Here is an 18,819-nt window from a genome sequence, read left to right as displayed (position 1 = left end):
TATATATATATATATATATATATATATATTAATAACCACTGTAAAATTAACCCACATCTACTGTCGTTAACTGACCAAATTATTCTACATCTTTCTGAACTTATATTAAAAATTTTCTAAAAACGCATTGAGAAGTATGTCAGATTTTTTCATTAGAAAAACTGATGCTATTGTCTTAGGTTTGTAAGTAAATGAAATAAAATTCATAAAATAAGTGAGTTCATATTAATTCGCTGTCTATAAAGAGAAAAGTATTATACTTATATTGTGGGTTAGTTGATGATTTAATAATCTATATCTGTTGGTACATTTGGATTATAGCTAGTAAGAGACTCATTAGTTCAATACACCTGAATTATAGTGTTGAGGTACAATCTGAGACTCGAACTCAATACTTTACGCTTTTTTAAAATAGAAAAAGACATTAATCTGTTATTATCTCAAGTGTTGATATTGATAAGACAATCGTCTATTCTTATAAGCTTATTCTTGTATGTGACTATATATATATATATATATATGGAAGTTAGGATGAATTGGAATGAATAAAGTAAAGAGTTATTCAACATAATATTTTGATAATTACATAATTTCTAATTAATTACAGGAAATAATTTATAATTTTGTTACACATCATATTTATCTTATTCATACATGATTTATAATTCAATGAGATAATTATGCATTAAAACAAAAATCTTGTTCAATTATCATCCCCCCTCTCTTTCTTTCCTTCTTTCTTTCTTTTTCTTTTTTCTAGTTGACTTAAATAAATATAAATAAATTTTAATAAGAGAGGATAAAGTTGACCGAATAAAAAAATATTTTTCTATTTTTTTATTTTCATTTAAATATAAATTAATTAGTCAATCTTGAATAGTATCAGGTCAGTTAGAATAAGATAAATAACGGAAGTTGAATTTTACGCCTAAACGCCTTATTTAATGGTTAGATATCTCCTTTAAATTCTTGCTATAGTATTATCATTACCATTATTATTATTATTATTATTATTATTATTATTATTATTACTATTATAACTTCATATATATTCGTTTTCTTTGATACTTCTTTATCCATCATTGTATGTCTATTTGTTTATTTTAATTTTCTTTCTTCAATGATTACGAAGAAAAATAACATAGATTTGTATTACTAAATTCAAGGTATCAAATATCACATGTTGTGATACAATCCCCTTAGGTATACATATATATGAGTAAACACGGAAAAAAAAGAAGAAATTTCGATAGGATGAGAATTATTTTCAATGATATGGTTAAAAAAACAAGATAAGAATGTATGTGAATCTTTGGGTATAAGTCAATGGAAGCTGGCAGCAGTAACATGATAATATTACTTATTTGACCATATGAAGAGTAATGGATGTATACTAGTGAAAAATATAATGAATAGAGAAGATTAAGAGTATGGTAGTACTTTCTTTGAAACCATTCTTCATAGATTAGAATACCTGTCAGTAATATAAATTTTAATGATATCAAATTTTAGACATTATTATTAATTGAGTACCTTATAAGTACATCTATGCTTGATCTTTGTAAATGCAGGATGAAAATGGGGTCACTATAAGTATAATTTTACGTTTATCTCTTGCATAATCAGTACTCAATTTCTTTGAAACCGTCAGTTCAAATTTGATGAATATCCATACAAAGTATTCCGATCTCCACAGGCTATTTTAACCAAGGTATTAACATGTGCTTACTGGTAAATCGTTTCGTGATTCACTTCAAAATTAATAATAGGGTATCATGACTGATGAATTGTAACCATGCCAAAAGTGAAATTTGTAAATATGAACTGTTGAATTTCAAAACAAATTAACTGCAAAACATGAAGGCTCTGAGTTCTATCTCTTTAAAACTAATTACCGATCCTCAACAGTACCAAGAAAGTTGTTCAGTTCTCTTCATTTCTCAATACTATAGACCTGTATAAATACCATTTATATTTAATTGTTCTTAATTATGTAAATGTTGACTACAATAACTATTACTCTTTGAATGATGCTATATCATTTTACTCTACTTAAAATAACGCTCAAATAAAATAAATTGATTGATATTGGAAGTGAGGTCTAGGAATGTGCCATTGAATGTACCTGCCTTTCACTAATATTATTCACATTCGAGCTCAATACCTTCCTCTTCCGACGTCGAACAAGTTATCACCTTTAGTACTAAATTCATTTAACCAGTAAACCAGACTTTGTATTACCCTATAAACAACGGGGTAATAACAATCAAATGTTCTATTAAGTTGTTCCTATACAACAAATTATTCTTAAGAAATAAACATCTGCCAATTTATTCTTCTCATTTATTCAATCTATTCTTGATAATAATTATCAGTATATATTCTATGTATCTATTTTTCTTTCATTTTAATATTTTACTTTTTTTTATAATAAAAGTAGATTTATTTAACTTAACAATAAAAAAAGAAACACTGAACGGCTGGACGGTTTTCCATGGTAGTCTAGCTTCAATTGACTTATGATTTCAACTATATAAAATTACTAGAATCTCCACAAAAACCCTCCCTCTTATAAAAAAGAAATCAAAATTGAAAAGTATCATAGATTTAATTGTATCCATTAAAACTAGATATCAAATGGTTCACTTTTCAATTTTATACTTGTCTCTTTTTTTTAAAATATTTTCACCCCTTAATTTAATTCATTTTTTTTTCTAAATAAGACTAGATTAAAAGGATAGAATAATGGGTACTACTTATTCTAGTTTATTTTCATTAAAGAAAATCAATTTTATCATAAACTAAGTGGTTGTCCTTTTTGTTTGATTGTTTATTTATTTTGACAAGAAATCAGTTTTATTGATCATATTTAGAAAATTAAAAAAAAACAAAAAAAAAACATGAAATCCTATTTAATTAATTAGTTGATATCTTAGTGTTTATTCTTATAATCATTATGTTTTATTAGTAACCGGAATTTTTAATTTTATTTATATTTATAGTAATGATAATAGTCCTGTTAGAACTATTAATTCTTGTGTTGTTTTCTTCTCTTTCTTAACTCTTATCAATAACTGCTTTATTGAAAGAACTTTTAGAGATAAAAAAAGGACATTATAAGAATAGATTTATTAATAATAAGTGCGTGTTGTATGGATGTATGTATACAGGTTATTGAGTTATTTATGATTTTTCTTATGATTAGTATTAGTAGTAATGTTAGTATGACAGTGATAATTATTGTGTGATATGTGTGCTACTGATTTCGACTGATATAAGTAGTATGTATCATCCATGGAAACTGAAATACTTAGAGGCATAAGGTTAAGAAGATCAAAGAAAAAAGAAGAAGAACAATGAATGATTGGTATGGAATCATGAGAACAATGAAGTATGAGACGATTGACTGATATTTATAAAAGGGATAGTCAAGTTTGAGATAAGTAATTGACATTTCGCAAATTAAGTATTTACTGTATGGATCTTAGATTTTACTGAGACATTATTTAATTTTGTATTTAAACACATTCGATTGTCTCCACTTGTATTCTCGTTGACTACAAATGTAACTTTTCATCTACTTAATTACTATCAAAATGTTGACGGTTAACAAAATAGATTTGTCTGTAAAATTGATGATAATAAATATACATTTACTATACTCTTTTTTATTCAACCATTTCCCTAATGATTTGTAATTCCTGTTTATCTATTTATGGTAAGTCTCTTTCTTGAAATGCTTGTGAGTTTATTCTACTCATTAACTAATTGACTAACTCAACCAGTCATTCATTTACTCACTTATGATCTATACTACTCTATAAGTAAACTACCGAATAACTATATATATATATATAACTTGTATGTTTAGATAGTGGCCAGAAGTGGAATCCAGGAGGCGCATTTTGTCCTATTGGTGACTCGTCAGCTGGATGTACCTGCATCTGAGTTGATTTCCACTCTGGGACTCGAACCCAGTACCTTTTGCTTCAAACGCCTTTATGTTATCCACTCAGCTACTGAGTCCTGATAGTCACTTGTTAGTGCAATGAGGTGAAGTTTAAATTCATTCACGATCTATACTACTATATAAGTAAACACAACCAAATAACTATATGTATATAATATAACTTGTATGTTTAAATAAAAACTGATTATGTTATATTCTAATTAACTTCTTTCGTTTATTTAACTTACTAATTTCACTTTAGGTCATTTATCAATAATAATAATTTGCTTATATTATTCACATGATTTATACATCGTTTGTATGTTAAAATGAGTTCTACTTATTTGCTTTATGTGATTTTCTTTTCGTTTTTCTTTTTCGTTTTTTTGAAAAAAATAATAAACTGACCAATTAACTAGACATTTTTATTTACAATTTGATTTCTTTTAATAGATAAATTTTTTTAAAGATATTTATAGAAAAGTTCATTATGGTATTTGTTGTCATGGATTTCTAATGTAACTAACTATATTATTGTTGCTAAGAATAATAATAGAATAGAATATTTATTTATTTCATTAATATAGTTTTTTTTAAAAATTTGATTAAAGTTTAAAAAAGTTAACCTTTAAGAATTGAATCTGTTGTTTAAAAGAAAAATCTAGTCTCATTGATGATAATTGATCTTTTGATGACACTAATCAGTCCATTGTTCTAATGAGAAACATATTTAATTATTGGATTGGGATAGTTGATAAGTGTTGTAATATGACAATTATCCTTAAATTTTAATATTGAGACTGTAATTAAACATAAAATTAATTGTAACCATATATTTTTGAAGAGGAAATAGATGGGAAAAAATTAAGGGATTTTGTATGTTTCCCTTCGTTCATTTAGTGATGGCTTAGAACACTTTGGATAAATCAAGAAAATCTAGATAACTTCAAATTACTGATAAAATATAAACAACTATTGTAAAATACTTCTTAAATAATTGTTATATGTAACAGCTTTTACGAATGATCAAGTTTTGAACGGTATGAATAGTTTTCTTGTGTTAAAGTGAACTGTGGAAAGCTAGTTAACTTCTACAACGTTATCCTCATTACTTAAATGCTCAATGCATGATCTGGTTAATTCCTAGTAGCTCGCATTGTAATACCTTTTTGAGTATCTTATACTATCCGGTTTGTGAAAAGACCTGCTTTCTAACTGAAAAACTCACTAAAGTCATTGAACTTTGGTCAGAATCTCAGTATTAAATTATTTTATTTAAAGATAAGTGGAAAGTATCAAGTAACTCGTTTCGCATGTTAGATGCCGATAAAAAAGTAACGAACTAGCTGAAGTCTAAAATACTGACACATGGATGATCACCCAGTGGTTTAAAATTATTGTGAACTCAAAAAATATCGGAAATTCGTGTAAACATACTCATGTAAAGTTTCAAACGAGGGCGAAATAGCTGTGTAGAATTTTCAAGTTTTAAGTGTTTCAAATAATATCGTCAGTCCATGATTATAGCCATTTTTAAGATTTATTAATCACTTCACAATACATTTCGATGAATATTACTGGTTTATAATTTCATCAATTACACAATCAATTTGTAGCTTTTTTAAAAGTAAACTACTAATTACCTAAAAAACAGCTCTGAATGAAAGGAGGGTAGATAGGAGCACGAAAATTTAGAAGAACCCCATTGTTTTGTTGCCGAATTTTCACTCATCCATTAGTGAAAATCAGTTGAGGACATTATGTCAAAAATTTCATATATCCTCTTCTTGTGCATATATATTACATATTCTTTGAAAAGTTTACAGATAGTTATTTCCATTATTATAAGGGTTTGAGTCTTCTCATTGTTGATATTAATAGCTACAGTCGTTTCGTCTTTTTTAGCATATATGTATCCCGAGAGTATTGTCTCGATATTATCATGTGATTACAAGTTTTATTAAGGTTTAATACTAGTTAACAGTAGAATCTAACAAGCTCATTTCAACTTATATGATACTCGTTAACCAAATATACCTCAATCCGATTGATTTTAAATTTTTTTGATTGGATTTAATGAACAAAATTAACATTTACCTTATATTCAATTTCCCCCAAAACATTTTATTTAGTTAAAATATATAAATTCATTTAAAGAAATAGATTTATTTCCCTTGAAGTTACTTATGTGATCCTTTATTTAAATGAATGGAAGAAGACATTCGATTTTGATTGGATAAATAATAATAAAAAAAACAGAAATGAATACTAATTTCTGTAGAGAAAATTATTTGATTTGTAGATAGTCGTTTAGTATTTGTAGTGTATATATGTATGTATGTATGTATACATACATACATACTAATGTTTAATGGAGAAAGAAAATCCCTACCTAGGTTTAACCATTTAGGATGAATACTATGCATATAATGAATGTATGTATTACCATGTATGTATAGGTAAACGAAGATTTCTAACCCCCTTTTTTTAAAAAAAAAAGAAAAAAAAGAAAAGAATTAAACTTAGGGGAGAAAGGAAAATTAACGTAAACCTACATTAAAATAATTTTGATTTATTGGTTTATAAAATGATGATTTTTTTGGGTTGAAGAAATAATTTCATTCCTATTTCTTAAGGTAACTAAAGTAATTTCTTATAATTTTATAGTAGACATGAATATCTAACCCTCTAACCCTTTAGTTTAACACCCATATACTAATGGACACAATAGAAATTTTTTTAAAAATCTTCCTTATTCGATAATATTTTTATTCTGATCATTTGATGATAGACAGGATTAAATGTCATTAACCATTTAATATCATTATAATATTTATTTTAAACAATTAACGGTAACATAGTGACTAATTATTATATTATACCTTATGGAAACTGTTACTTCAAATAGTCTTAATCTACAATCATCACATTTTTCAATAACATCTATACTGGATTCACAAATATGTTTATTAGATAATAATAATAATAATAATAATGGTAATAATATGACTAAAGAACTTAACACTGACAATATTCAATTGGATACAATTGAAAAGACTGATGGTAAGTTAAATTGTAGTGGGTTTTATCAACTATTATTATCGTCATTATATTTTCTTTTAGTTTTATTTCATTGCTTAAATTTATTTTATTATCGTAATCCATTTTTGAATGATAATGACAATGTATTAGAGGTTTTTGTAAGGAGCAATAATTAGTAACTTGAAAGTTGAATAGAATTTTATTGAACATAAATTATTTTTAAAACAAAGTCTGTTTTCATAAGCAAAGATGGATAGTGGCTAGTAGTGGAATCCAGGAGGCGCGTTTCGTCCTATTTGGGACATATCGGCTGGATGTATCTTCATCTTAGAGTTGTTCACTCTGAGACACGATCCCAGCACTGTTTGTTTCAAACGCCATCATGTTATCTACTCAGCTACTGAGTCGTGATAGTCACTTGCTTGTGCAGTGGGATGAAGCTTAAATTCACTCAGTATTGTTTGGTTGAATCTTCCCGTTGACGTTTAGGACTGCAATTGATCAGTCTCTTATTGGCATATTTGCATACTTTGCGTGTTGCCTCGATATAGCCTTAATTCACAAGCATTGCAAGCAAAGAGGGATAGTGGCTAGCAAGTCTATTATCACCTAGAAGTATTACGGATATGTTTTGTTTCAGTTCAAAAGATTTACACATGTATATACATATATATATTCTTTTGGTGTACTATGGTAATATATTTAATAAGACGATAATGTAACACATTGAAGTGATTCTTCTACGTGAAATAAGTTCTAACTTCCCTACCTATAGTGAAAGCTTCGAGAGTAAACCATCCAGATTAGAGAATATGACACAATCTGGGCTACAAGTATTTGTTATCTTTTCAGTGATCTTGATCATGATAAAAGATGAAATCTATTTAATTATATCATGTACAAGCATTTTTTTAATTTAAAAGTTTTTTTCTGGTTTGAGTTTGATAAAAAAAACACGACATACAAATTACATCAAACGTATGTTCATACTGCATTAGAAATGACCAATCTGATTGTTGATAACGATGACTATTTCTGTAAACTTTGGTAATGTTTCTATAATTGGCTACAGATACTTATTCATGACAATTAAGTAGTTGAACCATATCCTCCAGTTGATTGCATTCATGTAATTAAGTAGAGATTAACATGAATGGATTTTTACTAGTATGGATAATTTATGTTTTCATTATTAAAGACCAAACATCAGTATAATATTGTTTATTCTTCCATAATGACTGGAACTTTACTGATCATGTTTATTAATCCATTATATCTGATATCGGATGGCTTATAAGAATCTTTGGTAATTTCAGTTTTTTTATTTTATTTACTAATACTATTAGTTCTGTTGAATGGGTTTCAGATAATACCAGCTAACTTCAGTGTGTATACTCACACTTTAGTAGAATTATAAATGACAGCATTTAACAAATAAAGTTACAGAACTTTATACGGAAAAAATTACTGTGATTCAGTAATAAATAAATACTGTTAACTGGCTGAAGTAAAATCATGATATGCAGTTTATAGAAATGAGTTTAACTTAATAACAGATCGCCTAACGGAATAAAATTGACAGGAGAGCTGGTGAAAATCATGGAGAGCTGGACTGTAATTTCATCATAGTTTGGATCTGATCAGCCAAGAGTTCCTACTACAGGATCTTACTCAACACCTCCAAGTCTCATGGAAAAGATATGACCTTTAGATTAGGTGGTTGGAATTAATCGGTCTGTGGTTTATAATCCAGTCAATTTGTAATATAGCGCAGCAGTAGTGGGATGTATCGGTGGGTAATTGCTTCACACCCTGTATGGTTGATTTTTCACTAGAACCCATGGAATTCATCGGAAAACCAGCCACCGGTAAACATGGAGTTATTATCAAGGGTGAAGTTTGTGAAGATTAGTTCAGTTTAGAGCTAACTTTTGTCATTTGTTAAAAGTGTGACTTACATCATTCATATATGTGGTCGGTAACAGTGTTTGCAAAGTCTGTTCATACCAACTTACAAAAATTTCTTTTAAGTAGTTGTTGTTATCGTGACTCTCTAAATTAATTTTCATCAAGCACTAAAGTTATTTGCTGAACTATTAAAAATTGAGTAAACATTAGATAAATAATTCATTATTGTTTAAGACTTCAGTAGTAAACAGCCATGAATACCGCTCTACCTTATATCTCTTTAAATAATACTATTTATAGAAACAACTGTACACCATTCATTATATAGTGATTAAAGTAGATTTGAGTCTCTTGATGAATTAACCGACTACACTATTGAAAACCATAGAACTGTACTGAACAATGTGTTTAGAACTATAAAATTTTCATTGGTAATCTAATTCACAACAATTCGTGATTAGAATAGCATACTTCTTAAGTGGAACTTCTGTAAATTTAGCCAAATCCATAAAATGTTAGTAAAATGTAGAGGATTTTAATTGCTCTAATTAATTATCGAAATAGATAGAATTTATAAAACTAAAATGTTATGTTTATTAAGAACGTTTCTCGATGGAATGTGAAGTATCAAATACCTGGATGGCACACTATTAGACGACGGGTTCAATGTTATCTTGTGATGTGAGATTGAAGAAACCGGTGATACGACACTGTAGCCACAAATTATCTCTATGATTTAATGATTTTTTTACTTTTCAGATTAGTATTCTTTTTTCTTTAACCGTTAAATCTTGTTACACACGTTATCGGCTGCGTTATAAAATCGAGAGCAAATATGCTTTACAATTTATCAAGAAGCATAGAACAAATTGGTGAAATATTACAACTGATGTAATTTCATGTGTAGGAACTGGTGAAAAAATTCAAACCAATATCTATTTAGTACTTACTAGTTTTCAACCGTACTGCGGTAGAATTTAATCCATAAACAAACATTTTGTAGTATTTCCAAGACAAGATGTAACAAGGTTGTACAAATAATAATGTCATTAATTCTTTGGTTTACGTTAATATCACTACTTATTTAAATTTTCAGTTCTTGAACAGGCCTTTTTTTATAGTTTATGAAACCATGTTATCTAACAATGTTTTCAATGAGTTATCACATTCAGAATTTATGTACATTTGTGATTTTGAGATGGTGGAGAAGATTTGTAACTCAGGTGGATGATTTCGATGAAGTTTGGTCCTCTGAGCTGGATGGTTTGGTCGTGGAGCTTTCGTCAGGTAGACTTCTACTAGAAGTTTGTGCTGATAATGTCGTTGGAAAGAATGATGAAAGTTCCACGACCATACCATCCAGCTGAGAGAACAAAACTCTATCAAAAACAAAAAATGGTTGACTGGTGGAATCAAATAAATTGAGCTTAGAATGTTCATATACTCAGTATATAAGCTATTAACCACTGTTTGTAAATTACAAATACTTTACTTGAGTAAATCTAATTTTCTCTTACATCGATTCAATATAACAAGATATTTTTAAAATATAATTTCGGAGTAGGAGTAGAAAGAGAGAACTGTGGTGAATAGGGAATATATAAAACTTTTTTCTCATCACATAGGGATTTTAGCTAGTTAATCATTAAAAACTAGAAAGTATTAGATATATGTTTTGTCCTGGAATGGGATTCTTCAACTTTGATCATTTATAATCTCATCATGGAACAAACTTAAAACTCTCATGAACTTAAGAGAAAGTTGGAATCCAGTCGTTTACATTGTTAAATTTTAGTCAGTTTATAATATTACTATCATCTATTGCCATTGGTAATTTTTAAGTCCTATTATTTTTCCAATCTATGTTACGTAACTCTTGTCACTACTTAAATATTAAAACTAAATATGACTATTCATTCATATAAATTGATTGTTAGTATTATTGAGATCATATTACATAATTATTAGTTAAGATTGTCTAATTATCATTCTTAATATTGCTAACTACACGTTAGCTACAATAATTAATAAGCATTCTTAATTTCATGTGAAAATAAATTATGGTATTTATTTAGTTACTTTTTATAGAAGAAGGTTGAAGGATGTATGTAAAGAGGAAGTACTTCAACAATTTTATTTTTGAAATCGGCTTGTTTGTAGGTAAATACTTTATTGATAAGTGTGTTTGATAATTCGTTTTATACAGTTGAAATCGTGAGTCAACTGAAGCTAGACCACCATGGAAAACCTGGAAGCACTGGACGGCCGTTTCATCCTATTGTGGGGCTGCTCAGTGGTGTGCATCCACAATCCCAACTCGCGAGATTTGAACCCAGGAACTATCAGTCTCGGGAGCGAGCGCTTAACCTGGGTTCGAATCTCTCGAGGCGGAATCGTGGATGCACACTGCCGAGGAGCCTCACAAAGGGACGAAACGGCCGTCCAGTACTTCCAGGTTTACCATGATAGTCTAGCTTCAATTGACTCATGAGTTCAGCTATATAAAAAATTACTAAAATCTTCACAAAACCTCCTTCTAATAATTCACTTTATGCTTTCATGAAGACTACCATCGAAAGAATGAATTTATTTATCAGTGTTTGTTCTTTTTGTTTGTTTCCAGATACTTGATGTAAAGTTTATGGTTTTGTGTAGATAATTGAGAAACTAATAAAATTATTTTAGTATCAAAAATGTTATGGCATGTATAACATGATCGTAAAGACCTTATGACAATACCTGTGTATTTGTGTGATAGCATAATAGATAGGCGTAGTGATGACTAAATTATAGTATGCTAGTTGGACATTGTTTGAAATTTGCAATCTTTACTGTATATTAGTATCTTACTTATTATTCGTAGTAGTATTATCATTATTATTAATAGCTTTATTCAATATTATATTTTTGGTACGAAATAAAATTGTCAGGACATAAAGTATTTTAATAAGTTTCCTTTTCATATTTCTTGATCGATCCTGATGACAAATATTGGGTGGTCGCCAGTTAGATGTAAGCAGTTTCAGGAATTGACATATTCGCAATTCATATTATCAGCCACCACGATGTCTTTGATTGTACTTTTCTGTTACTTGTACGGTGAAAGGTCGTGAACGTTACATAAACAAGCCTGAATAGGTTATCCGATTAATAGACAATAATGATGTGTCAAAACAAGCAAAAGCAGATGGCTTGTTGAAATATCTAGATGGCTGGGATAGGTAGCTCAGATATTCGAACAGGCCGCCAAAGTTCAGTACTGATTTTTATGAAATATTACTATTCATTCATGGACACATTGTAAAATTATGCCAAATTCATAAATTCATATGAGTTTTTATCATTTAACTGTCTAACTTATACGTCACTCTATTGTCTTCAATATTTTCATTAATTATAGATAATTTAACTAATATTGCATTGTGTGAAACATTTTACTCAAATCAAAAGGTTAAAAACCTATCTACACCGACAGATACTATTCAGGAAGTGAATCATAATATTGACTGTGTGAATAATACTTCAATAAATAATAACCCAAGTCAAATAAAGATTTCAACCACATCATCGTTACAATCATCAAATTCGTCATCAACTACTACTAAATTAATCGATCATAGTAATATGGATAAGTCATTATATTTAACTACGATCGAAATGTTGCACAGAATGTTAACAGATACAACAAATCCTACCATTTTACTCGATCTCATAAGGAAAATATATTCGGAGAAAAATGAAAAATCTTTAACACAGTTTAATCTATTTGAGTTGTTAGCATTTATGATTAACAATAAATTAAATAACATAAAATCTGATCCATCCATATCACAGATGATATCAACTACATTATTGAATGACATAATAAATCATGAAAAATCCTTAGATGCCACAACACAAATGACTTGTAACAATACTTTACATAACCAACCTGTTGACAATACTACTATATCTACTGCTACTGTTACTAACCCTTCTACTCCTGTACAACCGCCATCACCATTACCAGCAACAACAACAATGACTACTACTAATACTATGGCTAATGACCACAATATTAGTAATAATGATCTTTTATTATGGTTACAAAACTGTAGTCTACCAGATGTCGCGAATCGAATCGATACAACACCTACTGACATAACATTGAATAAAATTATCAATCCAGTGTTTACAACAGTAAATAATCTTGTAAATATACCAAATACCAGTTCATCATTTCTTAATAAAAATAATAATCTCACTGTGAATGAATCGATGTCAGAACGTGATAGTATAAATCATATCAAAAGTATCAATGAAATTAACAACAAATGTTTTATCAATAATAACGATAGTCATAACAATCAACTAGCAAATTTTATGAATTTATTAAATTTTCATAGTCGTCTATCCACTGAATATTCAACATCGAACTGGTCAAATGAAATGCAACTATACACAGTGAATAGTTCAAACTATCCTGGAACTATAACAACACCAGTAATAATTCCTTCTTCTAATCACTTATACACTCCGCCAAAAGAATGTGAAGGTCGTATATATAATCGTCAGCAAAATATTAAGAACAATATCGATAGAGAAATTAAAAATACTACATCCGCTAATAGTAGCAATGATAATATCGACAAATATGTTGATGAAGATATGAGTGATATTGAAAATAGTCCAAAGGCAGATGATCTTATGTCACCCAATTTACGAATGAACAATTTTTGGCCAAATGCAGATGACTTAGGTACTGATCATCAAGGTAAGTATGATTTTTACTTGTCCATTCACTTACTCATATGCATACGCAATTTATAACTATAATTCTAATAAAACATGCAATTGTAACGTACTATGTAGTACATCATCACCATAAGAAAGCAGTTTAAATATATAAATTTCGAGTCAAGTTTATCATGTAATTGACATTAGATTAGTAAATAAGAAGTAACTACAACAAAACATACCACTAAGACTTATAAAACTTAAAATATCTCGATGTATTTCCAGTTATGAATGAAAATATTAAACATAGATGAGTTATTGTGGATGGTATCTAGATTAGAATTGTTCGTTTCTGGATAATAGATACTATATACTTCCACATAATACCTTATTCACAATAAGATCCCATTGATAATTAAGCTAATTGTTGTTTAGTTTATTGGTTAAACGAATACTGTTTGTTCATATTAAATACTAAACCAAGTATTTTCGCTTTAGTCTAAATCAACTAAGATAGAATATACGTATTGAGATCAATTAATGAATAATGGATTATTATATGATTTAGCTCATGAGTCACTTGAAGCTAGACCACCATGAAAAACCTGGAAGCACTGGACGGCCGTTTCGTCCTATTATGGGACTCCTCAGAAGTGCGCATCCACGATCCCGCCTCACGAGATTCGAACCCAGGACCTATCAAGTATATAAAATTACTAAAATGTACACAAAACCCCCTTCTGAAAATAATGGATTACTAAATTAGTGATTTTCTATATAAAACATTAAATAGGAATAATATAATTGCAAAATCTCAGCGAATGAATTTGAAGAAAATCCAACGTTTCGCTTGGCAATGTGATCCAAGCTTTTTCAATGAAATATAATCAAACATCAAAATTATCGAATATAAATAGGTACATGGTTTTCCAATTCATTGTACACTGAATAGGTCATCCAATCAGCGTTAAAAATGTCTAAACTAGGTATATGTACTTTAGACTTTCAGACTTCTAAGAGTTATTGAGTAGTTATCATTGTAGTAGATAATTATTCTAATGATCAAAGATAAATAAAGTGTATACAATCTTTGAATAGAACAATATATTTTTTTCATATTGTAGCAAATGAATTGAATAACATTGGAACAGATGATGAAATAGATTGTAAAAAAGATTTTAATTCAAAATCATTGTCTATTCAGTTATTACGAAGAAAAAAGAAAACACGTACTGTATTTTCAAGAAATCAAGTTTATCGTTTAGAATCAACATTTGCTTTGAAACGTTATTTATCTAGTTCTGAACGTGTTGGTTTAGCAAGAACATTACAACTAACTGAAACTCAAGTTAAAATTTGGTTTCAAAATCGTCGTAATAAATGGAAACGTCAAGTTAATGTCGACTATAAGTCAACAAATGATAGTAATTCAGATGATATAATTTCTTCAAGATCAACTGGGATTATTTTACCATCATCGATGATAGGAACAACAAAATTACAGACATCTGTAACCGATTTTGATCCATCATCTACTCATATTTCTGGAAGCATTGGACCAACGTTTTCTTTGAATAATTTTATGAATACATCATCAGCGATCGAATCATGGGTAGCTAACAATTATATTCAGTCAAATGTTATAAATCCTAATTATCTTCAAAGTATTAATAATAATAAAAACTTGTTACCACCATGCAGTGATAATTACCTTTCAAAGAATCACATAAAACTAAATTCATATCCTTTGAATAATATTAACCCACATATTACATCTTCAAGTGATAATATGCATCCTACAGACCTTAGCATTTCTTCATGGTGTCATGGTAACGCTAATGTAGACGTTGATGTATCTAGTCATTCACAGAAGTCATCCATTTCTCCATTGTCATCTTCATTATGTGCACCAGCAACTGTGACTCAAGCGTCTAAAGATACTACTCCCATTTCTCCTTTTCCTATTCCTCTCTCTTCTTCTTTATTATCATCTGATACTTATCTGTCAACAGGAGTCAATATCAATTCATACTCAAATCCAACGTTTACTGAATCAAACACCGATAATCGATTGTCTAACTTAGAAACAATTCTGTTTAATCAAACTTTAAATAAAAATCTTGGTAATATCGATTCATCAGATTTATCAAATCTACTTGAAGTACATCGTCGAATTTTAAAAGATGATCCAGATCAAAGTAAAATTATTGCAGCATTAAATGCAGTTGCTACAAATCTTTTAACACGTATTATATAAAAGAAATAATCACTAATGAATCATTCAATAATTCACCATTCATTTTATTAAAAGAAGAAAATAAAAACCCAGTTATAAACATTTCATATATGATTGTAATACTATTCATTTCAATCATTATTTGTTACATCATATAAACATTAATTTAACTTATAATTAATCTATAGTCATTCACTATGAAATCCCTTCTTATTCTTCTTCCTTATGTATGTTAATTTTATCAATATTTACTATCAATGATATTCAATGTCAAGTCTAGATTCTATTACTTATACACAAGTCACATTCATTAGAAATATAGTAACAATGTACTAATCTCAAAATACTTTATTATTTCACTTGTGTTCCTTGTGTACTTTTATAATTTTCTTTTTCAGTAATATATATACATATATATATAATATTTATACAAAGCTCATTTGTCTATTTAACAAAAAAATAAACAAATTGTTATACTCAATTGATTAATTGTCATAGTGACTAGTATAATAGATAATTGATTCTATCAAATTTCATATTTATATACTAATGAATTATACAAGTAAAACTATAATTAAGTTAATCAGGATTAATATACAAGGATAGAATTCAGATTTTAAAAAAAATTAATGCAGTACAGTCATTTTGAGCATGAAATAGTATTTTCGATAACTTTACATGATCAGCGCTGTATGGTGAGAGTTGAATAAGATTTATAATTCAGATTATTATGTACGAACTGAATAATTTAGAGAAAGATCAAGTTTGTCATAAACAACGGAAAGGGTGTTGTAAGTAAGTGGTGATAAGGTGCTTTAAAGATTAAGTCAGTCAGCCAGCTACAACGTAGGACTAGGCACATATATGCATCGATCCAAGTTGCCATACCTCATTAGCACAACAAGATGAACACCGGATTCATAGAAGTAGTTAATTTGGTTGTGGTGGTATATAAAAGAAAGGTTGTATATAAGGATATAGTATAGGAAGGAAAAAAGTTATGAAGCAATTTTAATCTCAAGGTTTAAGGGAAGATAAAGAGTGTATATACCTACGCCATTGTGATCGATTCTGAGCCATGTCACCTAGAGTCTCTAACCATTGGTTACGATAGTCAATAAAATGAAAAATTTGTTTAAAGTTCTCTTCTCATCATCAATTCTAGGGCTGATATCAGTCATGAATGAAAACTTTGTTCAGATTGAATCCATTTGAAGTTAAAATATTCAGAATGTAGCTATCAGTAAGATCTATGATATTCACTTCTATTTTGAAATCAGTCAACAAAATGTTAATATTGTTCACATTGGGAATCGAACCCAGTAAACATTACTCCATAAAACAACTCGTTATCCACTTGACCAGTTCACAGTTTTATTCATGAAGTCGAAAGCGTTCATTCGCAGTCTGGATATTAAGATTTTCTATTCAGTCAATTATCATTTATAAACTTTAACGAGCAATGACCAAAATGGATCATTCTAAATTGTTTCCTTCTTCATTGAAAAAAATCCTATTTTTACGCTTGCTGATACAAACTTCATACAAGATCGTCATCATTAAATATAGTTATGATGTATCAAAATTTGTTATCTACAGATACTGGAGTTTTAGTACAATTATTTCACATGAACTCACAATTTATGCTTTAATTTAAGGTTCCGATCCACAAGGTCATTTGTGTTCTAGTCATAATTTCTCAAGAAAATGATCTTAGTTATTTTAACTTAGTACATATGTTTAATGAAAGTAATAATAGGGCAAAAATACTCATTTTTATTATGTGAATAATTATGACCTACTTGAAGATACCAATAAAATTGACCCATAAAACTGGTAACCTAAAATAGAGGTGATATTCAATAATTCTTCGTTCACACATATACTGACAAGAAAACAGTTGAATTCACGAGTCGATCTAAGCTAAACCACCATTGGAAAACTGGAAGCACTTGATAACCATTTTATCTTAATATGGCACTTCTCATCAGTGCGCATCCATAATCCCGCAAGTGAGACTTGAGCTTCATGTTTTTGGACTTGTGCGCGAACGCTTTACCTCTAGACCACTGAGGTGGGACCCAACGGTGTTAATGTATAACTTTAATCGATCCATGATTTTGCTCAACCTTTGATCCATTGTTCGAGGTGGATAATTGTCTTCACGAATTGAACTCCACTGACCACGGCTTCTCAATTCAACTCCAGGAAATTCATTTTGAAGTTAGTCACTAGTCAGCACATGATCATTATCAGTTTGGGGATTTGTGGAGATTGTAGTATTTTGATAGTTGAATTCACGAGTAAATATAGGCTAGATCACCGCTGAAATCCACTGAAAACTGTCCGGTACCTCCAGATTTTCGGTAGTTATCTAGCTTAGATCGACTCGTGAATTCAACTATCAAAATACTACAATCTCCACAAATCCCTGTACAGATGATATTTAAACCTAGATGATATAGTTTTTTTTAAGCAATACAATTTAAGAATGATTCTGAGTAAACTAAACTGATATTTTAGGGACTAATGAATACAAAAATTAATTAATTGATATCATCGAATTCTTTATACTAGAAAATTAGTTATTTTTGTTGTTTACCTAAATTATTTACAAAATCTGTTTGCCTTATTGAACTCTGTAAATCTGTGTATACATTAGCCTAATATTGTTGTAAGATAACAAAAAGAAAATGTTTAAGCTTGATTATGATAAGTACGTAATAAGAAACGACTTGATCTAAATCCAGTTACCTATACGTTTTTAAAAAAAATTCTAATCAATTGCTGACATGATGCTTTCATCTTTATCAACTTCCGATTATATATAGTTAAATCAAGTAGAACTAATTAATTGTCTATTTAAATGGATGATTTGAATTTTTATTTCTCCTTCGTTTTCTTCCTTTCTTTTCTCTCACTTAAATGTACACACTAGTGACCTGCTACTAAACAATGGATTGATTAC

At 28.9% G+C, this 18,819-nt stretch overlaps 1 protein-coding gene across 1 annotated transcript; it reads left to right on the top strand.

Moving 5' to 3' along the window:
• Nucleotides 1-13,156: 13,156 nt before the first annotated feature.
• Smp_013600 (putative nk homeobox protein) lies at nucleotides 13,157-15,872 on the top strand (the record flags this gene model as incomplete). The annotated part of the gene is made up of 2 exons (XM_018799160.1): nucleotides 13,157-13,652; nucleotides 14,740-15,872. The coding sequence occupies 2 exons, from the start codon at nucleotides 13,157-13,159 to the stop codon at nucleotides 15,870-15,872; spliced, it is 1,629 nt and encodes a 542-aa protein (XP_018650976.1).
• Between the last annotated feature and the right edge of the window lie 2,947 nt (nucleotides 15,873-18,819).

Source organism: Schistosoma mansoni, chromosome 3, assembly GCF_000237925.1.
Source record: "Schistosoma mansoni strain Puerto Rico chromosome 3, complete genome".
Taxonomy (NCBI): Eukaryota; Metazoa; Platyhelminthes; class Trematoda; order Strigeidida; family Schistosomatidae; genus Schistosoma; species Schistosoma mansoni.
This window is presented reverse-complemented; position numbering and strand designations above follow the sequence as displayed.